General features: G+C 51.0%; 3 protein-coding genes across 3 annotated transcripts in view; 1 reads left to right on the plus strand and 2 right to left on the minus strand.

The window, feature by feature from the left end:
- The window catches only part of LOC102858497, a 46,816-nt gene extending 46,159 nt beyond the window's left edge, over positions 1-657 (plus strand). Inside the window, exon 21 of the mRNA XM_006903038.1 lies at positions 152-657. Within this exon, the coding sequence (XP_006903100.1) occupies positions 152-657 (506 nt within the window). The remainder of the gene's footprint in view (positions 1-151) is intronic.
- Positions 658-9,992: 9,335 nt separating this feature from the next.
- On the minus strand, positions 9,993-19,572 carry SLC27A5 (solute carrier family 27 (fatty acid transporter), member 5). The gene is made up of 10 exons (XM_006903039.1): positions 18,906-19,572; positions 18,195-18,404; positions 16,939-17,097; positions 14,889-15,013; positions 13,754-13,948; positions 13,576-13,666; positions 10,977-11,175; positions 10,595-10,692; positions 10,271-10,401; positions 9,993-10,169 (listed from the first exon to the last, which is right to left on the minus strand). Exons 1-10 carry the CDS (start codon positions 19,570-19,572, stop codon positions 9,993-9,995), a joined length of 2,052 nt encoding a protein of 683 aa, XP_006903101.1.
- Positions 19,573-21,690: 2,118 nt separating this feature from the next.
- Positions 21,691-22,591, minus strand: part of ZBTB45 (zinc finger and BTB domain containing 45) — a 3,127-nt gene continuing 2,226 nt past the window's right edge. The window contains exon 3 of the mRNA XM_006903028.1: positions 21,691-21,947. Coding sequence (XP_006903090.1) covers positions 21,691-21,947 — 257 coding nt within the window. The remainder of the gene's footprint in view (positions 21,948-22,591) is intronic.

Raw genomic sequence — 22,591 nt, forward strand, 5'->3', positions numbered from 1 at the left:
TCGTGTGTGTGCCTACCTCGTGTGTCTGCCTTGTGTGTGTGTATGTATGTATGTGTACCTGCCTCACTGTGTGCTGCCTCACATAATGTGCCTGGTGGGCTGGCGGAGGGTTGGACTGCCAGGCTCCCAGGCTCCCTGTCCCCTTTTCCAGGAGATGAGAGCGGCAGTCCCCAGGAGGCATCTCCCAGCTGTAACAAAGCACAGCCAGCACAGAGCCCAGATGCCATTTTTGTCCCGTTACCACAGTCAGCTGGTGCTCAGAGTCAGACTGTGTGCCCTGGGCCTGGACTGAGGCCTGGCACCTCACACAGGAAACCGTATACCTGTGAGCAGTGTGGCTGCAGCTTTGGCTGGAAGTCGGTGTATGTCATCCACCGGCGTGTGCACATGAGAGGGCAACTCGCTGGCTGGGGCCCCGAGAGACTGTCGTCGAGCTCCCGAGAGTCAGCGCTCCAGCCCCAACGAGCACCTCTGGGGTCCCGCACCTACCTGTGTGAGGAATGTGGGCGCAGTTTCAGCTGGAAGTCACAGCTGGTTGTACACCGTAAGAGCCATGTTGGGCAGCGGCGGCACTGTTGTAAAGACTGTGGCCGCAGCTTTGATTGGAAGTCCCAGCTGGTCATCCACAGGAGAAGCCACAAGCTTGAGTTCTCGTGAGTAAACAGAAGAGATGGTCCTGGCAGACGCCAGCTGCCCTCCGCTCAGCCTGGCCGTGGGACACTCATGTGGTGGCAGAGTGTCTCAGCAAGCCAGGGGTCCCACACGGGTCCCCTGCAGCACACTTTATCAGGTCTGAGGAGAAGGAGCTTCTGTCTCCATTCAACTCCTGCGCTCTGGAATGAGGCCTGAGTGTGAGGCTGGAAGCTCTGGCCTGACTCACATCTCGGCTAAGCCTTTTGACAGTACAGAGAGAAGAAGGTGAAAGAAAGCCCTTCCCTTCGGCTCTGTGAAGTGACTGACCTCAAGGAGCAGAAGCTCTGGAGACCACAGGCTGGGTCCTCGCGAGCCTCCATTTTTAAGTTAGGGGTCTTTTTCCCCCTCCATAGTCCACCATCTTGAAAAACCCAGAGCTTCTAGATAAGAATCCTGGTTTCTGATTTCTTCTGAGGAGCAGGGCCTCTGGAAATGCTCTTCTGGAAGTGGGAGCTCCAGAACAGGACCAGCCCTGCATGTTCTGTCCCTGAAGTTGGCTGTCCTTTGTGCCTTGTTGCTTCTTCCCGCTAGCCCGAGTGCTGCTTATGCGGACAGTTAGAGGATTTCCTCTCCAGGCACAGGATAAACAAGGATGACCACCAAAAAGCGGGACCCATGAGTATCATGAAGTCAGCCAGTCTTGGATCAGGCCTTTGTTTCCACAAAATCAAGGATAATCTCAGGATCCTTCATTACCATCAAGGAGTTGAAGGATGTAAGGTGGTAATTCCTATCACATCCACATTTAACTTGCCTATTTATGTTAAGAAACCTGATGGATCTTAGAGAATGAAAGTAGTACTGAAATTTTAATCAAAGGTGACTCTGTCTGCAGCTACCATTGGAAAAGGGCATTGATTGCTTGAGCAGATGAATCCATCTCCTGGTAAATGCAGATACTGACAGGGCTTCTGCTGCTTTCTCCCTGTGAGAGGAACACTAGGAGCTGTTTGTAACTGGAAGGCCAGCAGCACAGATCCATTGTCCTACCTCGGTGTGTGGACTCTCCTGCCCTGCTTGGGAGTTCAGTTTACAGTACCTGGCCCCTTTCCCGTGAGCTGCACCCTGGGTCATTGCATTCTCCTGGCACTTCACCATTCCAGCCTAGTAGGAAGGAATGCCAATGACTTAAGACATTTTTGTCCTAAAGGGTGGGAAATTAACCCAATAGAAATTCACTTCCCTCTACCTCAGTGAACTCAAGGAGTCTGGTGATGGGCATTTTGTGCTGTGCCTTCTGAAGTGAAGGGTATGTTGTTGCATTTGGCCTGCAGCTTAAAAGGAGGCACACCTGGTGGACCTCTGGATTTTAGAGGCAGCATAATACTCTTTGGTCAGGTGGGTATGCTGACTTGGAGTAGGTGACTTGACTAGCTGCTGGTTTTGAGTGGTACCCAGAAGTCTCCTACCAGATTCATGATACCATTCAAGCCATGTGGGGCGAGTGATCCCGTGGTGGTGGGAGTGCTGATGGTGTCTGGAGACAAGGCTAGGCTTCTGCTTGTGAATCACAGCACAGAGCATCGAAAGGAAATTTCTCATCGTCCTCTGCAGGTGATGACACCAACTACTCACCAACAGGTTGGGATCTAAAGACGAGGTGATTAGAAGGAAGTTGGTGTTATGTGAACATGGGGGATGACTTCATCTTTATCTGACAAATTATCAAACCACAGAGGATCTTGGCTCAGCACTTTATAATGCCACCAACACAGCCAGCATTACTCTCTCCTAATTTGCTACTGCCAATGTCCATCAATTGCAAAATGGACAGGATTTTTTTTACTGTTGTCATAAATAAAGAATCTTGGATAATGAGATCACTGATAAGTGAGCAGTAGCTTGTTCTCTTGAGAAATAGTTTGACCTGTATTGGTGCTTGGTGTAGAGCGAAGGAGGAAATTGAGCCTCCTTCTGCAGCAGAGCATCCGATGGATTCTAACCGTGTGCCTTCATGATTGCAGCTACAGTAACACTCTTATTACACAGAATTGGTATACACGCGATCAGGGAGCTCTGGTGACCTAGTGAAAAAAAAACTGCATTGTAATTCCAAGGCACACGGTTCAAATCCACCAGCTGCTCCACAGGAGAACGATTGACAGTCTCTCACGCAGTTTACTGTCTGAAAACCTGCTGGAGGCTCAGCTATGGGCCGGTTCCACCTCGATGGTACACAACAACATATATGAGATCATACTCGAGCAGGACCTGAAGACCCAAGATGAGTGAAGTGGCTCTTGTCACATTCCCTTCCCTCTCCTAGTCAACCTGTGCCTTCAGGAGGGAGTTCCTTATGGTCCGTTGTCTGGGAAGAGAAAACTCAAGCTTGGTTTCCAGGTGGTCCTGCATGGTATGTAGATACCACCTGAAGTGGCAAGTGGCCCTGCAGTGCAGCCCTTTTCTGGGGTGTCCCTGAACACTGACAAAGTCCTCTCAGGGTAGAAGCTCAGGTGGTTGATCTGGTGGTTCACTTTGCTCAAAAGGCAAAATGGCCAGAGGTACAATTGTGTGTGTCTTCCTGGACTGTAACCAGTGGTCAGTCTGTATGATGGGTGACTTGGTAATGGCATGATTGGAAAATTGGTGACACAGAAGTATGGTAAAGGGACAAGGATAGGCCATAGAAGGGAAGATACTCCTGTCTCACGCAAATGTTCATCACGATGGTTATGCACGTGGATAGGATGATGATCTGTGAAACCAGTTATTCTTCCCTGGTCACTGCTTACTGGACTCGAGCCAAGTGACCCCAGTTGCACGATGGAAATTACACATGGGCCCAGCAACCAGGGCTGGTGTGTGGCTACGGCCACTGCTGAGTGCCTTATCTGCCGGCAGCAGAGCCCAACAGGCCTGAGACGCTCCACTCCTGGGACTGATCAGCCAGCAGGAGGCAAGGTGACTCCACTGCACGGTTTGCATCATTAGATGGTTCTTAGAAGGACAGACACTCTGGATATGGACACTACTGTTGTGTTACGGCGTCTCCTGTGACTCATCACGACTCTATGTACAGCGGATCTGAACCCTGCCCTATCCTGAGCCGATCTCACTGAACCCCATTACCCCAGCTAGCATGTCAATCCATCTCATCCGGGGTCTTGCTCTGCTGCGCTCTCCCACGACCCTTCCAAGCATGATGACCTTCTCCAAGGACTGGTCCCTCCTGGCCACATGCCCAGAGTATGTGAGACGGAGCTTCAAAATCCTCACCTCCAGGAGAAACTTGGTTTCACCCTCGAAGGACGGTACCCTCCTGCCCCAACTTACATGAATGCATTTCCACCATTATGCTTTTCTCATGGGGCCCCAGCAGTGTAGTCCTTGGCTACAATGCGTCCTTGCTGCAATGTGGAACACAAAACAGCACTTCTCCAGCACTTCAAATACACCAGGGACGCCAAAAGAGAAAGATGAACAGTCTCAGGAACATTGATAGCCTTGGAAGCCCAGTGGTAGAGTTGTTCCCACAGCACCATCTCCAGTTCAAAGGACTCACTTGAAGTATAGCACTATGCCCACAGTTAAGGACTTGACTGTTTTGACCTTGTAGCAGTTGGTTTGATAGAATGAGGAACTGGCCTTCTGAGAAGATGAGAGCGTCAGCGCAGTGGCAGTACTTGGCTAGTTGGGGCAGTGTTCTCCAGAAGCTTGTTTAGGCAAAGAAGGGAGTTTCTGTGTCAGCTAGTGACTTACTAATTACTGAGGAAATTAGATTAGCATTACATGAATAGAGTATGTCTGGTATATAGGTGACCTCCTACGGCATTTACTAGCACCGCCAAATCCTGTAAAGTCGGTAGAAAACTGCAGGAACCTACTTTGACACGATGATTAGTGGTCTAGACCCTTCAGGAATGAAGGTTTGAGGTCGCCTTTGAAAAACCCATGGCCAGCTGTGGTTCTTGCTGAGGGAAAAGAGACTATAGGTTGATGGCACAAAAGAGTCCTGAACAGCAGCTGTGAGCAGGTGTGGAAGGGAGAACATCTCTGTTAGGAGTCTCGGTGCCTTGTTTTAGTACGTATATGCACACTAGTCTCTGCTTTCCCTCATTTTTTATAGACGCAGATGGGTCTAACGCGTGTTATTTTGTACTTGTTTTGTCATACCAAGTGTATGCATGTATGGTTTTATAATTGTCTTTGGAGATTGTTAAGTGCCATCAAGTTGAATACAACCCATAGCTACTGTATGAGCAACAGATCTGAACCCTATCCTAACCTGTGGCATCCTCACACTTCTGACACACTGGAGCCCATTGCAGCAGTCACCATGTCAGTCCACCTGGTTGAGGGTCTTCCTCTTCACTGACCCTTTCGGAGCACCATGTCCCTCTCCAAGGAATAGCCCATCGTAGCAACATGCCTTAAGTATGCAATGTGAAGCTCTATCTTTGCTTTCAAAGAACACTCTGACTGCACCCTCTCCAAGACATACTTGTTTGTTCTTTTAGAAGTCCATGGGATGTTCAATGCTCTTCCCCAACACCACAACTCAAAGGCGTCAGTTCTTCTGTCATCCTTAGTCACTTAGATGCACAGAAAGTGACTGGAAAGACCATGGACTGAGTGAAATGCACCTTAGTCCTCAAAGTGACATCATCACTCCTCAACATGGAAATGTCCCTGACTGCAGACTTCCCCAGTGCACCACATCTCCTGATTTCCTGATCGCGGGTACCAAGGGTTATAGACTGGGTCTGAGTAAGACGAAGTTGTTGACAGTTCAACTTCTTCTCCATCTGTCATGATGTTGCCTGTAGGTCCATTGGTAAGAATTTTTTTATTTCTTTGATCTTCTGCAACCAATGCTTCAGGTTCACTCTCAACAGGCAAGGTTATGCCATCTGTTTAACACAGGTTATTGATGAGTCTTCCTCCAATCTTTTTTTATTTTTCATTATTTTTTGTATGTACCGTCAAATCAGATCTGACTTTCCTCCTTCTCCAGCAGAGCATCTGGTGGATTTGAACCGTGCATCTCTGAGATTGCAGTTTCTTGCCACTAGGCCACCAGAGCTCACCGTCTACCTCCAATCTTAATGCCACATTCTTCTGCATAGACTCCAGTTTCTTGAATACTGTGCTCAGCATACCGACTGAATAGGTATGGTGAGAAAATACAACCCTGCCACACTCCCTTCTTCATTTTACACCACTTTGTGTCCCCTTGTTCTTTTTACACAACAGTCTCCTGGTCCAAATACTGCTTTTATAAGAGCACAATTAAGTGCTCTGGGATTCCCATTCTTAATGTGAGCCATAATTTGTTACGATCCACACAGTCAAATATAGTAATAAAGCATAAATAGACATCATTCATCCAGGATTCATCTGACATCAATGAGAGCCCTGGTGCCATGGCCTCTCTAAATCATGCTTGAACTTCTGGCAGTTCCCTATCTCTGTACTGTTGTAGGTGTTTTTGAATGATCTGCAGTATTTTGATTTGTGATATTAATATTGTTTGATAGTTTCTACATTCTGTTGAATCACTTTTCTTGGGAATGGGAACAAATATGGACCCCTTCCAATGCATTGGCCAGACAGCTGTCCTCCAAACTTCTTGCATAGACTGGTGAGTGCATCCAAGGCTGCATCTGTTGATTGAAACAAGTGAGTTGGTTTCACCTCGATTCTAGGGCCTTGTTTTTTTTCCAGTGCTTTCAGTGCTCCTTCAGTTTCCTCCTTCATTACCACTGGCTTCTGCTCCTATGGTTCTTTCTGAAGTTCTTCCGGGTCAGCCAGTCCTTTTTGGTGCAGTGACTCTGTAGCCCCTCCATCTCTTGATGCTGCCTGGTTCATTCTTTGGAGATTAGACTTAAGCAGATGTGTACAGGTGCCACACTGACAAGGAGCAGACTGAGGCTGTTTCATCTCGACGTGGCTAACATCAGACTGATTGCTCTTCTGTGATGTGAGATGATCACTTCCCCGATGAGAACTGGTAAGAGCAGCCAGTAAATGGAAAGACGTTTTCTTGGGAGTATCCCCAGCCTCCTGTGTGCCAGTGGATATTCCAGCATGCACACACATGACCCAGCAGCATGGCACTTACCCTGCTTGTTTGGAGTGTGTCAGCCCCACCACCAGGTGAGTCAGGAGTTAGCTCCACCCCAATGCCTGACCAGGTTGGGGACTTGCCAGCCTCTTGAACTATGTGAAGCATTTCCTTGAGTCTGTACATACATATATTTAAGGAACCCTAGTGGCATAGTGTGTTACCTTTCGGACTGCTAACTGCACGGGGGGAGAAAGATGAAACTCTCTCCACCCACAAGAGTTTACAGCCTCAGAAACCCGTAGAAGGGCTGCATGAGTCAGAGTCAACTCAAGGGATTTTTGGTTATTCTATATGGTTTGGTTTGCAGTTTAGCAGAACAAGTGAAAAATGGCTATGCAATAGAGTTGAGAAAGAAGGACGGGAAAAGGACTCCTGGAAGGACAGAGGTGAAACCACCCCTACCAGCATGAAAAAGAGAGTAAGAGCGGGAGTGGTTATTAAATCTGTTCTGTAAGGAGCCCTGGTGGCACAGTGGGTTACGTGATGAACTGACGGAAAAGCCAGGGCTAGTTCCCCAACTGCCCTGAGGGGAAGGAAGAAGCTGTCTGGTCCCTTGAAGATCAGAATCTCTGAAATCTTCTCAGGTCCTCCGATGTGGAGTTGGCTTGATGGTACTGGGTTTGAGACAGAGATATATATTTTTTTTTATTTTCTCAGAAATGAGGACAGCAAGCCTCTGTCTCACATACTGTGAGCATATTTTCAGGAGTCAGTTACAGAAAAATAATATCTGGCATGCTTGAGTATAAGTGAAAAAGTGGAAGGTCCTGAACAAGACAGATTTGCACGGTGTGTAAAAAACGGGCTTGAGCTCAGCAACAGTGGTGACCATGGTACCATGGGTCTCATCGTTTTGCACACAGGGTTGCCACGAGTTAGAACTGACTCACTGGCTACTAAGAGCAGGATATATGCATTTACATATGAGTGTCTGACTGGTTCTGTGTTCTATAGAACTTGGCGTAAGACTCATTAATCAGAGTAGGGTAAGGATAGACCCACACATGGCTATGGGGAAGTTTTTAGATAAAGCTCTTCTTATTTGAGAAACTTTATTCCTAAAATAAGCATTTGTTTACTTAAAACTGAAGATGTAAAAGGGTGAAAGAAAAAGTGTGACAATGGTCTTGAGAGGCAGGCTGGTTCCAGGCCAGGGCACTTCTCTGTATATATCCTGTGAGTTTACCCGATCATGTTGAATTAGGCCTTCTTTCATCTTGCTTTTTCTTAGATTATTAAGAACTTGATGTTTTTATTATTTTTAATTAATTTTAATGAAAGTTTACAGAGACTTTGGATTTCCATTCACTTGTTGTTGCACTTTTCTCCCTGCCCACCCCTCTCTCCCCAGTTCTTCTCTTTGAAAAGTAAAATCCTTTCATTTGTTAGACAATCCCTCCCCCCAGGTCCACTCCACTATGCAGCCTTCCCTCTGGACTCCTGTCATGACAATAATACCTGATCATATATCATTTTAAACAGTTTTCTCCCTCATGTGTTTCAATGCAGTATACATAACTTATCCTCTTTTTCTCAGTCTCCCCCCTAACCCTGCTGTCAGTCCTGTTTTACAACAGTGGCACCATACAGTATTTGTCCTTTCGTGACTGAGATATTTCACTCAGCATAATGTCCCTCCAGGGTCACCCATTTTGTATAATACTATGAGTTGTTTTTCAGTGCAGCATAGTATACCATTGTGTGTATATACCACAGCTGCTCTATCCATTCGTTTGTTGATGGCCACTGAGGTTGTTTCCAACTCCTTGCTATCGTGAACAAAGCCACGACAAACCTGGTGCATGTATCTGCTTGCATGGCGGTTAGGGTCTCTGGGGTATATTCACAGTACACAAATGAAGTTCTTGTATTCCATTGAGAGTCCTGGCTAGCTTGCTCATTAGGGACGGTGTCTGGCACTCCATTGAGTGCAAATCACGTGTATCAACTCTTAATGACGGGTTGGTCGATTTTGCCATCCCCGTAGTGTTAAAATTAGTCAACCCAATGGCAAAAAAATAGGACTTCATGACCACCAGCTAAGAAGAGCCAGGAGTGGAGTGACTCTTGGACTCAGAGCTTTAGCACTGAGAGAGACAGTACCCTGTGACACCAACACTAGAGCTAGCAGGAAATAGTGACAGAAAGCAGATGCAGCAGGACCAGGTGACCAGCAGGAGATGGTGAGGTGGCCTAAAGTGAGGTGTTTATAAGCTTTTAGGGAGGAGGTTTGCTGGTGGAGTAGGGCACCTCTGAACATTTATGTGTGGAACTAGAGAGCTTTTAACCATTGCGTAAGCAGGTTATAGGTAGGGGCAAAAGGGTAAAAAGCTGACCAGGAAGAGGCCTAGTTTTTGGCATAGCTCTCAGAAGCTGTCTTGATCGAGTTTTGATGCTAAATGGTATTATTTCTGTAATATAAACTCCATGAGTATGGTCAGTGTGTTCTATGTGGCTACTCCAACAGATTAGTCAACCCAGCAGAGAAGTAGAGTGCCCTGGGAAGGAGAGCTGTTATGAGAATGAATGAAAGGACTGGGGAAAGGAGGGATGTCTGAACACTGCCACACAGAAATCAGCCTGGGGTTGTTGATGCTGATGATTCTCTTCCTCTGAGTGAAATTAAGAGGCCGAGAACACTGACACCAAGGCATTTTTACAGAGGAACCAGCCACCTCCACTGAGCCCCCTCGGTGACTCAGTCCCAGTCCCATCTTTGCACCCTGGGTTAGCTCTGAAGCAGGGAAGATCCTCTGTATAGTCTGTCCACTCCCACACAGGACCACCGTCCTCCAGGCTGACTGCAAACCTCTGCAGAGACTAGGAGAGGGCTGATAGGTGCCCTTCCATCTAGGAAGACATGCAAGTGTCAGTAAACATGAACTTATTCTTTTTTTTTTATTTTTTTAAAATATTTTTTTGTGTGAGTGTACCGTCAAATCACATCTGACTGGTACAGGAGGAGATTGTCCCTCCTTTCCCGGCAGAGCATCTGGTGGATTCGAACCGTGCGCCTCTGGGATTGTAGTTGCAGCTCTTTACCACTAGGCCACCAGAGCTCCCCGAACTTATTCTTTTTCTGTACCCAGGTTCAGTGTCCTCACACAGTGTGTTGGGGGTGTGATCAATTTGGGATTCATGCAGGTGTAGGGTAGAGGTGATACTGGGGGCTGGGGTGGGTGGTCAGCCTGGTGCCTTGCTCCTTCGGATGTCCTGTGGGTCTACCAGGTGATCAGAGCCTCCAGGTTCCACTGCACACAGCTTCATATATGTCTGGTGTGAGGGGTCTGAAGGCTTGGGTCTGGTGGTCCATTATGAACAGAGGATCTGTGATGATGCTGACATTGAAGCCTTCACGCACCAGTCGAGACTTCACCAACTTGAAGGTACCTGTCGTCTCCAGGGCATCCTGCATGGATGGTGGTGACCTTAAGTCCCTGGTGGTGACCTGGCATCCCCTGCCCCCGCTGTGAGACCTCGGCCCACTTGATCTGGCTGACCAGGGCTTACCTGGATGCGGATGAAATGAGGGGCGGCGAAGGCAGGGAGCCAAGCACGGACGTACTGGTACAGCTGCTGCCCGTCGAACGTTCGGCCGGGGGCCAGCTGCAGCGCAGCCATGCCCACCTTGCCCTCACACCCTAGGAAGTACATCAGTCACTACTGCCGCCTGTTGTCCCTGCCTCGTCTACAAGCATCCGCGGAAATGACCCCTTGCCCACTGGGCAAGTCTCTACACGTCTCTGTCCCCTCATTGTCCCACTTCCACACTGGGAGTAACAGCCCTCCCTCCGAAAGGCTGCTGCGTAACAGGACGAGGAGAGCCTCCCACACCTGGCACCGACACGCCGTAGACATTCACGTCCTGCAGGAAGTCCACGAGGGACAACACACTCTCCACTTCTCGCGTGGACACGTTCTCCCCCTTCCATCTAGGAGGCAACCAGCGCCTGTGAGCAAGACCCTGGGAGAGGGAAGGGCCCTGCCCGCTGGCCAAGCCCCACTGCCTAAGGGACATCCGTGCTCTGCCCGCCCTAAAACCCTGGAGCCCGGTTTCCCCATGGCTGTGCAGCCCTGCGTCCCCGGTCCCCTTGGCAACCACTAGTCCCGCCTTCCCAAGCCCCGCTTCCGTCAGCTTCAGGAAGTCCCGCCTTCCCAGCCCGGTTTGTTCTCGGAAGTGGCTGCCCCGCCCCCACCGGAGAGGCCCCGCCCCCACCGGAAGGTGTCTCCGAGGCGGTCGCGGAAGTAGAGGAAGCCTTCGCGGTCCAGGGCCAGCACGTCTCCGGTGTTGTAGTAAACATCCCCCCGGCGCTTCACGTCCCGCACTAACTTCCGTTCCGTCTGCTCCCGGGGGCCGCGGTAGCCCGTAAAGGGTGTCAGTTTTGTCACCCGAGTCACCAGGAGCCCCGCCTCCCCTGGGTATCGGAGTAACCGGAAAAATCAAGAGTGAAATTAATGACTATGAACAAAACAAAATTCCCAGCAATTCATCAACCCCGGGCCCGTAGCGCTTTCCAACCACGTGAGGTCTCCATCACCCTGGACCATGCCGGAGACACTGCGATAAAGACCCCGAGATTAGGCGAGAAGGACTCAGGACAGCAGACAGATACTCAGAGATGAGGGGAGAGTGCGACCCCCAGAGACGAAAAGGCGTCAGAGGGAGACGCAGGAAAGAGCCAAAAAAGGCAGTGAGATGGGCCCCACGGCCACTGCCCCTCAGCGTGTAGCCTCTGGTGACCACTAACCCCCCTTGTGATGAGACATGGTGCCCTGTAGATTACTTCCAGAAAGCCCGGTCTCAAACCGGCTTGAATCTCAGCCAGGAGCATGCATGTACTTTCCCACGCAGGGACCAAGCTGCCTGCCAGGGGACTCGAACTGGAGACCTTGATGCACCCCGCGTGCTCACCATCCGGTACTAAGTGCTATCTCTTGACCCCAGAAGCCTCTCTAATAGCCTGCGTGTTCCACAACAGCAGTGCCCACAGTTCCAGCTATTGATAGGGGCCATTTCCCAGTTTCCCACATTCCTTTAAGAGTAAACGTGGAACCACTTCTCACCTAAGTCCTTGTTGTTATGTGCTGTTGAGTTGGCTGCGACCCATAGAGACCCTATGTGGCACAGCTCTGAAGCCTGCCCTGTCCTGAGCCAGTCTTAATGTCTCTGACACAACTACCCCTGTTACTCCAGTTACTGTGTCAGCCCATTTCAGACAGGGTCTTCCTTTCTTAAGTTGTCCCTCCACCTTTCCAAGCATGACCTCCTTCTTCAAAGACTGGTCCCTCCTGGCCACATGCCCAAAGTGTGTGAGACAGAGATTCAAAATCCTTGCCTTCAAGGAACAACAGCCTGGTTTCAGCCTCTCCAGGACAGACATGTTGCTTTTAATACTCTTCTCTAGTACCACAACTGAAAGGATTGATTCTTCTTCTGTCATCCCTAATCACCGTCCAGCTCTCGAATGCATAGCAAGTAATTGTGAAGACCATGGCTGGAATCAGATGCACCTTAGTCTCCAGACTGACATCGTTGCTCTTTAAAAATTTGGCGAGGTCCCTGACAGCAGATTTTCCTAATGCAATTCATCTTTTGATTCCTGACTACTGGTGCCAAGAGTGCTGATACGGATCCAAGCAAGCTGTAATAGTTAACCACTTCAATCTCCATCTATCAGTGAGGCTGATAATGATGCCAGTAAGCCCCTAAAATTCATCTGCTCAGAGAGCCATGAGTAAGCTTTACTTTATCTTTCCATTTCTCCCTTGGAAAAACAGTTTTACTTTGCATTTTCCCTAATAAACATTTTCCCATACTTGCATAGAAAATCTTAAGACTCCTGTTTCACTATTCGTACTTATCAGAAGAACCTGAAATGGGAGAAGTATATTGAAAGAAGTATACTTGGTGGCTACATTCAGATATACTCTAGCAACAAAGAAACCATGAGAACTGGAAACCATAAGAAACTGGAAAAGAACAACAAGGAATGAATTTAACTGAGAGACAAGAAGTCAAGGGAGGAAATGTTTAGAGCCTTCCAACACTCCAGAAGGGAAGATGCAAGAAGAAAATTCGGGCGTTCATAAATGTAGCTATTAGCAAGATGATTGTAAGGGGGGAAAGCCCATGAATGAAATACAATGTAAGTGTATACAAATGATTGTATAAAGCACAATGGACATGCATGAAACACAGTGTATATGAATGATAAAAATATCAATTTAAAAATATTTTTTAAAAAGAAAGTCTAAGGGAGCTCCGGTGGCCTAGTGGCAGGAAGCTGCCCTGCAATGCCAGAGGTGCACAGTTCAAATCCACCAGATGCTCTGCTGGAGAAGGAGGGACAATCTCCTTCTGTACCAGTCAGATCTGATTTGACGGTACACGCACATAAAAATAACAAAAAAAAAATTTAAACAAATTTAAAAAAAAAAAAAGTCCATAACAAAAGGAGACCGGAGACTGCCAGGACATAATTGTAACAGATTCCTCAGGAGAACAATTTAGAGCCAGAGGCCTGAATGAGAAACAGACTGTGGGATCTGAGCAAGAGCCCAAGGGCAGAAGGATGGCTGCACAGGGCAACTCTTAGGTTCCTTCCTGGTTACAGCCTAGGGAGAACTGAGGGTCTACACCTAAGGAGCAACTTAGATTCCTAACGTGAAGGAAGTTACCCAGAGTCTATCAGGTTAGTAGCAATACTGGCTCACACTGGTGGGTGTTGGGGCTCTGGGCTGCTAGTTCTAGCTGCAAAGGAGCTTGAGGACTCCCACCACTCCACTACCCAGTCAGAGTGTCCTGAACCCCATACCTGGCTCCACAGGGATGCAGAGGCCTCGATCGTCCCTCACAGGCTCCACAGCTTCTGTGTCGAACCGAAGAAGCTCAAAAGGGGTCAGCAACTGGGACAAAGGGCAAGGAGCGGTTAGGGGAGTCCCTGGGGCCTTGGCCCTCATCAGGATCACTGCTTGAGCACCGGCCCTACTCACTCGAAGGAGGAAGCTCATCTTGCCCATGGCCCCGCAGCGCCCCACATAGTTGACGAAGCCGCAGTTACCCTCCGTGGAACCGTAGCATTCCCAGATCCGAATAGGCCCAAAGCGCTGCTGGAAAGTCTCCCACACTTCTTTCCGGAGTCCAATGCCCACTGCCACACGGACATTGTGTTCACGGTCATCTGGCCGCTGTGGACATCCGACAAGTGCGAGGAAGAGGCACGCTAGGGCATGCCCTTGCCTCAGGGGAGGTACCTAGCAGTCTACCTGGGGCCCTACTCTAAGTAGTTCCTGGAATGAAACAGAGGGACTTGAGGGTTGACCCTAAAGGAGGTACTTTGGCTTCTCAATGAAGGTGCTTACCTGGAGCCTTTATCTGGAGGGGAGACCTGAAAGGTTTGCTTGAGAGAAGTTACTTGGGGACCCTTATCTGGGACAAATAACCTGGGAGGATTTTACCTGAGGGCCTTACCTTATGTGAAGTTACAACCTAGGGCCTTTAAAGTAGGGGACCTGAACATCTAGGATTTTATCATCAAGTAGTTCCCTGAAGGGACAGCTCTGTAAGGGTGAGACTGGTTCGAAGTTATTGAGTCACACTTGCAATAGACTCTGCATGTATTTGAAACCAGCTCACCTTGAATTGCTCCTGACCCAATGGCCCTGCGCGTGTCACAGCAGGCCTGCATTTCCCAGGGCTTTCCCTGGCTGCGTTCCAAAGGATGACCACCTCACTCTTCTCCAAGGTGCCTCTGATGGACTCAAACCTCCAACCTTGTGGCCAGCAGCCAAGTGTATTAGCCATATGCACCACCTAGAGACTCCTTCATAGAGTTAACTCATTTACTTCTCACAGCACTCACAGGGCTAGGAGATACTGTTATCCAAACAAGGACAATGGCGCTGAGACAGGTGAGGTTATCTGCCCAAGTTAGTACGACACGTCATTGAATGGGCCATAGTCAGGTACTGTGTGTGGGACTCCCTATAGGGGGCTGTTACTTGGGGTGTGTTAACTGAGGGGTCTTGCTTAAATCAAGCACTGTGGTCTTTACCTGAGACTTATTTGAAACGCTATCTGAATGTCTGTCCCAGTGCTCACCACAGGATCCTAATCTTAGAGCCTTACCTGAGGTGCATTACACAGGTACCGCAGTAGTTCACCCACGTATAGGATCACAGACACACGATGTTTCCGACAGTCATCCCAGAAGCAGGAGACAGAGAACTTAGGTGCCAGGATGCAGGTGGCTCCTAACGGGGTGGTTAAGCAGTTGCAGGTCATGTTTCAAAGCTACTGCAAGAAGCTTCTTTGATCATCAGAGTGTGGTGTCCTGGACCCCAGGGACCATTTTGGGCTCTACCCTGGGTCTGTGGTCTAGACAGGATTGCGCTCATGCAAAGAGCCCAATGATGACCCAGCACTGGTCACGGACAGGACGGGTTCGATGCCCACCAGCATGTGTACAAAGGCTGCTTGGTAGAAAAAGCGCACCTACTCACTGAGGACTGCAAATCCCACCCCCTCTAAAGATGGCGAGGGCTGTAAGAAAGCCCAGGTTGTTGACGGAGGGCACTGAGTGTGAATGGGAAAGATCTCAGGACTTTCTCGGAAATACAGTTTGAACGTGTGTGTGTGACAAGGTAGGTGTGTGGGTGAGTGAACAAATGGATGTGTGGGTGGGTGGGTGGAAGAGAAAGGAGATCACTGGGCAGATGAATGAATGGATGGGTAGGGAATGGATGTATTTAAGGTTCAATAGAAATGAATTAAAAAGGTAACAAAAAGCATGTGGTTTCCATAGTTTAGATTCCAATTCTTGGTGTTCCCATGTGTGTCTGAGAGGGAGTCCAATGCCTGCTTTTTAAGGTTGGAGACAGCTAACCGTTTCTCCCAACGTGCCTCTGGACGAGTCTGAGCTTTGATATCAGCTGACCCAGACAACCATTTGTACCACACAGAGACTTTTTTTTAAAGGCAACTGTGACGGGTTCAATGAAACAAGGAGAGCAAAACTGTTCCTGGTGGTTGCAACTGGATGGTGAGTACAGAGCACTTAGCTATGTTGTGTTTAGAAATTTACTGCAGGGCAAGTGATTTTCTCTTCTTACCATCATCTTTGTAACTCCTACCAAATGACTGTGTAGGACTCACTCAAACAAAGGTACAAGCAGCCAATGGAGGGAATTGGACAGATTGCCAATCATGTAGATGGGCATCCTTTTGGAGAGAAACCACACACATAGGGTGTGTGGAAACTGGATGAAGAGGTTTTGCTCTCTCATCAGCCTTAAAATGAACAATCCTGCCAATGGAAAGGGGACTCTCACTGCCACCAGGAAAGAAGAGACAGGTATAGATTTGACCTTCCTGCACTGACCCTCCTGGACCTAGGAAGCAGACTCACATCAGAGAGAGGGCAAGAAAGGGGCAGCAGAACAGGAGACCAGCCTGAGATAAGTGGTGGGTCCCCCAGTGTAAACCCTGATGTCTTCAGGTAGAAGGCTTAATGGAGTGAGTATGCTTTGGGGGACTTCGTTCACAGAATTAAAATGATCTCTAACACTTTCCCAGTCAGGGCAGCAGGAAGGCCATGAATTCGAGAGGCTGAGGTCCAGAGCGAGGCTGGTCTGCAGGAATAGTTTTGCTCAGAGGACTGTATGTTGAGTCCTTCCTGATTCTGAACTCTGAAAGCTGTTACGTCCCTAATGAACTCTGTAAGTCTGTGTGGCTGAGGGAGAAATGACAGGTGTCAACACTCAAGAACACGCTGGAGGTGAAGCCAGTGTGACTCTTCTCACAGGAACAGGTCCTGGGCTGGGGCTGACGGAGAGTCCTCACAACCTCAGCTGCCACATCATAGCATCTGTACTTTTACATAATGAAAATTTGGGAAAGGAAAAAAACCAAAACAAGAGAGACTGAGCAGAGTCCTCCTATGAAATCCAAGCATGATGTCCAGGAAGACAACATTCCCTCAGTGCTGCTCTTGCATACCTGTGTCCACCACCACTGGGGACTGGCAGGCGTCACGCCTCTCACATGGCCCCAGGACTCTACTCCTGTCTTTGAGAATCTGAGGTGCTGCGTAGCCTGTAATGTCTTGTCAACTTGACCGCCTCACCCCAGAGCCCAGGCTGGGAATCTGCAGGAGCAATGTCCTCAGGGATGGGCTTACCGAGGTCCAGACAAGCAAAGATTCCCAGGATGAGCCCCATCACATGGTACAGAGGCAGGGTCACGTAGATGACGTCGCTGGCTGTGATCCCACACATGGGCAGCATACTAAACAGCTGTAGCAGCCGCTGATGCGTGAGGATGACGGGTTTGGGGAGTCCTGGAGGACAGAGTAGGAAAGGTGGGCTCGTGATAGGACAACACCAGAGCAGAAGGGATCAGGGTGTACTGGCAAGTGGTCTGAGAGCCCCACCACCAGGGTTGTCCTGGGCATTGAAGATCTCAGCGTGTAATCAAGGATGGGGATTCATGGCCTCCTGACTCAACAACAAACAGTGCTACAAGATAATCAGTAACTTCAAGGACGAAGGAACTCCTTAAACAGCCAATCAAACAAGATCAAAAGGGCAGCATTTCCAGGGGGAAAGCTCAGAGGACAGGAAAGGAGGATGAACTGACTGGAAACGTGCTGTGACCACCTGGGGATGGTGACCCATCTCAAGAGGTATAAAGTGTGTGAATCGTTGAGTGGAAAACTGCTTTGCTACATAAATTCTCACTGAAATCATAACAAAAATTTGAGACCTTGAAGAAAGAGGGCTTCAGCAAAGACTTGGGAAAACGAAAGGCACATTTCATGTTCAGTACAAAATTAAAACAGGTAAGCTTATAGACCTGGAGAACTTCAGCCTCTGATATCCTGAGACAAGCACAGCTAGGTGGTGCCTGGCCACCTCTGCTGACCACTCTAAAAGGAGTAGAAATAGAAGGTCCTGGATAGATTGAAATAATTAATCCCCTGCGGCTGAGTCTGAAGATACTCGAAACTGAACCTGCAGAACCTTCCATGGAGCTGCTAGTGGTTCAAACTGCCACCAGCACAGCTCCCTATAAACTATGCCAGCAAACTCCTGGTCCGGGATGAATGGCTGATAAATGTATATTGATAAATATCAATTACAACAGGCTTACAAAACCGAGGGGTGGAACCCCAATCCCAGGGCCTCAGGCCGCTCTTTGGTTCTGGAACTCAACACAGCCATGTGTCCTGAACAACAGACAGATCTAGAAGGTGAATGATAACCCCAAGAAGGTCTAGATTCTACAACACTCAACCACACAGGGGCTCAAGGATACAATTCAGAAGACAAGAAGGGAAAGGAAAACAGAACAAACCCTAACAAGAGCAGCGTCAGAGGCAAGTCTGAAACAAGGTCTGCATAAATGCCCTGCAGGACCATCATGCCGGGCACTTACCGGTGGTTCCTGATGTATAAATGTACAGAGCAGGGCTTCTGGGCGTGACCCCTGCCCGCAGGTGGGCAGGCACAGGGTCCGAGGGGGCAGCGTCCATCATCGCCCCCAGAGCCCCCACATGTTGTGTTGGGGACGAGTTGCTGAGGTAGAAGCAGTGGATATTCTCTGCTTGCAGCTTAGGGAGGATCTCTTCCAGACTGTCCCGGAGGTCTGCAGGAACCAGTAAGAGGGTAAACTGAGGCATGACCCACTGCTGTGACCAAAGGTGGAGAATCAAGACCCAGAAACAGGCTCAGTAGCCGGAGGAAGCAGTGAGAAAAGCTGACATTTCGGGGGGACCCACTGTCACCAACCAGTAGGTCCACTCAGTGACAGACAGCAGAGCTAGATGCCTTTGTCCAGTGGACTGCCATGTCTTCTGTGGGGCCACAGATGGGCACTCACTAGCCACCTTTCCCTTAACAGCCCAATGCTTAAGGCCCACTGCCCACCTGGGGCTCCCTTTCTTATGGAGAACCCCACAAGTGAGATTCTCTTAAGCAAGGAGGATCGTGAAAAACCACCAGGAAGCCCCTGAGATGACGGCACTGACAACTTTAAGGTCAGCCCTGACGTCTGGAGAGCAGAGAAGCTATGGGCCAGCAAGGGCCTGTCCACCATCATTGTTCCCTGGCCAATCCTGACCCCTCCCTTGCCCCCGTGGGTCCTCACCTGGGTCTACCACCAGCACCTGTGCTCCAGAGGTCAGCACCGCATGGACCAGAGGTGCTCCACGGCTGTGAGGATTGAGCCAGGCAGTGGGGCAGCCCAGTTTGGCCAGGCCCAGACATACGCCCAGCGCGGGGACAGCCTTGGAGGCCAGTGTCAGGAGGGCAGCTGGCTCCCCGGCAGGCAGCTTGGCCTTCAGGGCCCATGCAGCCCGGCACGCCTGGGCGTCCAGCTCTCTGTAGGTGACCTTATGGTCCGTAGGCCCAGAGCACACCAGAGGCACGCTATCCGGCTGTACTCGTACACGCTGCTCAAAGGAATCCACAAAGGTGTGCGGCGGCTGGCGCGTCATTCGCCTCTGTGCCTGCAGTCCCAGGACGACAATCCGGACCACAAAGGCTACGTCGGCCAGCAGCCAGCGCAGCCCTGGGGGCGGCCTGGGCGGCAGCAGGACAAAAAGCAAAGCCGACACCGCAAAGCTGTGCCAGGGGGGCAGCCAGGGCCCGAGCCAGGGCCATGCCAGGAGAGCCATGGTGAGCAACACGCCACAGGCCAGGTCCCCCAGCAGCCAACGCCCAGCCAGGGCCCCCAGCGGCACCACCGACAGCCCCTGTGAGTGCAGCAGGGCCAGGGCCAGGGCCAGGGCCAGGAGCCTCGGTCCGACGTCCATCACCCTAGCTTTTGGAATGGCAGCCACTGGCCTTCTCACCTGCGGCCCGCTGGTCACTCTGACCTCTGATCCTGGGCAGCCTGCCGGAGTTGTGGAGAGTGGTGTCCCAGGATTCTGCAGGAACACCGTGTTTGTGTTGTCCTGCTGGGAACACGGCTGGGCTGGTTTCCAGGATCACAGTCCTCGCCCGCCTCTAAGTCCAGCGGCCTCCTTTCCTTTCTCTGCCACTATTCCCTTGCGGAGACCTGTCCGGTTTCTAGGTACCATCAGCCCCCACTTCCTAAGGTCCCTCACTTTGTCCTGGGGTCCCTGCCTCGAGGCCGGCATCTCCCACACCTAGCAGGTTCAGGTTAAATCTATTATCGAAATTGGAAATCAAATGTGACTACACATCAGCCTTGCCAGGTGTAGATCACAGTCCAAGAGGTGGTGACCTCAGTGGACCCTGAGAAGGTGACCTAGCAGGCGCCACAGTCCACAGGACCCTAAGCTTGCACTGTGGAAGGAGCAGGGCTGGAGTGCAGACCTGGGGCACAAGCCCAGCCTCACCCCCTGCCAGGTACACAGGGTTCAGCAGGGCAGCGTGGAGTCAGAACTCCAGCTCTGTGGACAGGGGATTTGTACATAACTGGACAGGGGAGACCCTGGATTTTAACAGTATGAGGGACAGGCTCTCGGCAGGGCTCCAAATGACGTAGGACCCCGAGGTCATGTAGCTGGTTAACACAGCTGGGCCTGCCCCGCCGGCTGCCCTCTCCTCCCACACCAGCCGCTGACCCACAGGTGTGGCACCCGAGTGGTACGCGCTGCCCACAGTGCTAGACAAGGAAGAGGGGTTCCTGGGCAGCAGCCAGGCAGATAATGTAGCCCATGAGACTGGTCATCTTGAGCCACACACTGGTCCAGGAAGCCCAGTTACTGCTCATAACCCATGTGGCCACTTCCTCAGAGCTTGCGCTCCCAGTGGCCAACAGAGCTGTCCCCCAAACCCAACTGCCATCAAGTGGGTTCTAACGCACACCAACCTGACAGGGCAGAGTAGCACCAACTACCCCACAGGGCTCCCAAGGGTATCATCTTCAAGGAGGCCGGTGGTCCTACAGGACTGCTGGGCTCCCACTGCCAGCCTTTCCCTTAGCAGCTGAACCCAGAAAGTCCAGTGTGATGGACGGTTGTGACTCATCACAACCACATACAAGGAGGCAGAACCACCCATGGTGTTTCCAAGGCTGCAGATCTCCACAGCAGCAGTGGACAGGGGAGAGGATCTGAACCACTAGCTTCCTGATTAACACCCAAACTCTCTGGGCCAAAAGCAAATTACTCCACACACCTGTTAGAATGGTGGTGGTCGGATGATGGCTGAAGCACTCCCACAGCTCAGCTGGGGGTCTCAGGAGTACAGTGAGGGGTATCTGAGAGGGTGGGAAGCAGCCAGAAGTTTCCCACCAACCACTGTGGACGGGGTTATTCGCCTTCTCCCCAAAGAAAAGAGAGCTTCAGAACCAGCCCCATTTATTCCTCCTCCTCCCAGAACCGAGGACCAGGACGCAGCAGGACACTGACGGTGGACAGACACGGAGGGCTGTGCCAGAGCAGTCCAGAGGACACACCCACCCACTGCCACAGGGCTTCGCGGCTCAGGCCCAATGCCCATCGTCTTTAGCATGTCCTGAAGCCCGGCCCCAGGTCTTCACTGGGGCCACTAGAGTCCCTCAAGCATACAATGAAGTCAGGGTCATCTGGTGATGATAGGTTACACACTCTTAGCCCTTTCCCATCCATGCTGGGAGCAGAGAGGGATGTAAACCAGGGCTGAGGTCAAGGCTATGAGCCTGGCTGAGTTCTGAGGTGGCTGGGTTCCTGAAAAGTCCTAGCATGTGGGAAGAGCTAGGCAAGGAGGGCTGGCCCCATCCATCACGTCCGGAGAAGGGGCGCAGGCAAGGGAGACCTGTGCTCAGGGTTTAGCAAGGTTGGGCTGGGGGGGGGGCCCTGGCCATGGCAGGGACCCAGCTCCGCAGAGGCGTGGTCTCCAAGGAATTCGTGGTCCCATCGTGGCGGGCCAGCCAGCAGCCCTAGCTCTAGTCTCGCTCTGCACCAAGGCGCAGAGTGGCCACTTCAGGGAGCCGTGTGCGTGGCCAGGTGGCGGTCAAGGAGGGCGCGGTGGGAGAACACCTTGCCGCAGGCCGGGCAGGGAGCGCGCTCGGGGCGGTGTGTGCGCATGTGCACGTTCAGGGAGCTCTTCTGCGTGAAGCGCTTGGCACAGACGGCACACTGGAAGGCGCGCACGCCAGTGTGCGTGACCATGTGCTTGAGCAGGTAGTCACGCAGCGAGAAGGATCGCCAACACACGGCACACTGGTGAGGCTTCTCCCCTGCAGGCAACAGCAAGCCCGTGTCAGAAGCCAGGACCCCTCATCCCCTCCCCGCGTTCCTCCTGGCCAGCAGGGACCTCCCTCTCACCCCTAGCACTGTTCCTCGGAACCCCCAACTCCCTCCTTCCCGCAGCCAGGGCTGAGGTACCCAGTCCACAGCACACGGAGACCACTACACCACAACCTTCTCCCACTCTGCTCTGGAGCTGACGGCAGGAACACTGGAAAGAAAGGCCCCAGGCCGCCTTCCTCCAGGAAGTCTCTGCACCCAGAGCTCCTGTATGCTCTAACGTCTCTGACTTGATAGGACCAATGGGTTGTACCCTCACCCCAGGTAGGAGAACAGGGAGCAGGTTGTATCCCTCACCCCTGATGACAGCAGGGGGTAGCCTGTACCCCTAATCCTGATCAGAGAGCAGGCTGTACTCCCACTCTCATCAAAAAGCAGGATGTAGGCTATACCCCCCACCCTGATCAGAGGGCTGGGGTCAGGCTGTATTCCCACTACCGTCAAAAAGCAGGACTGTCGTCTGTCACCTTGACCAGCAAAGCCACCATGAAAGAACTCCAGCGGCAGACACCCTGCAGTCTCCCCTCCCTGAGCCTCTGTCCAGTGTCCTGACTGCCCGTCTGTCCGAGGTGCC

The sequence above is a fragment of the Elephantulus edwardii genome, unplaced genomic scaffold (genome assembly GCF_000299155.1).
Source record: "Elephantulus edwardii isolate Elephantulus edwardi_28Jun2011 unplaced genomic scaffold, EleEdw1.0 scaffold00496, whole genome shotgun sequence".
Classification (NCBI taxonomy): domain Eukaryota; kingdom Metazoa; phylum Chordata; class Mammalia; order Macroscelidea; family Macroscelididae; genus Elephantulus; species Elephantulus edwardii.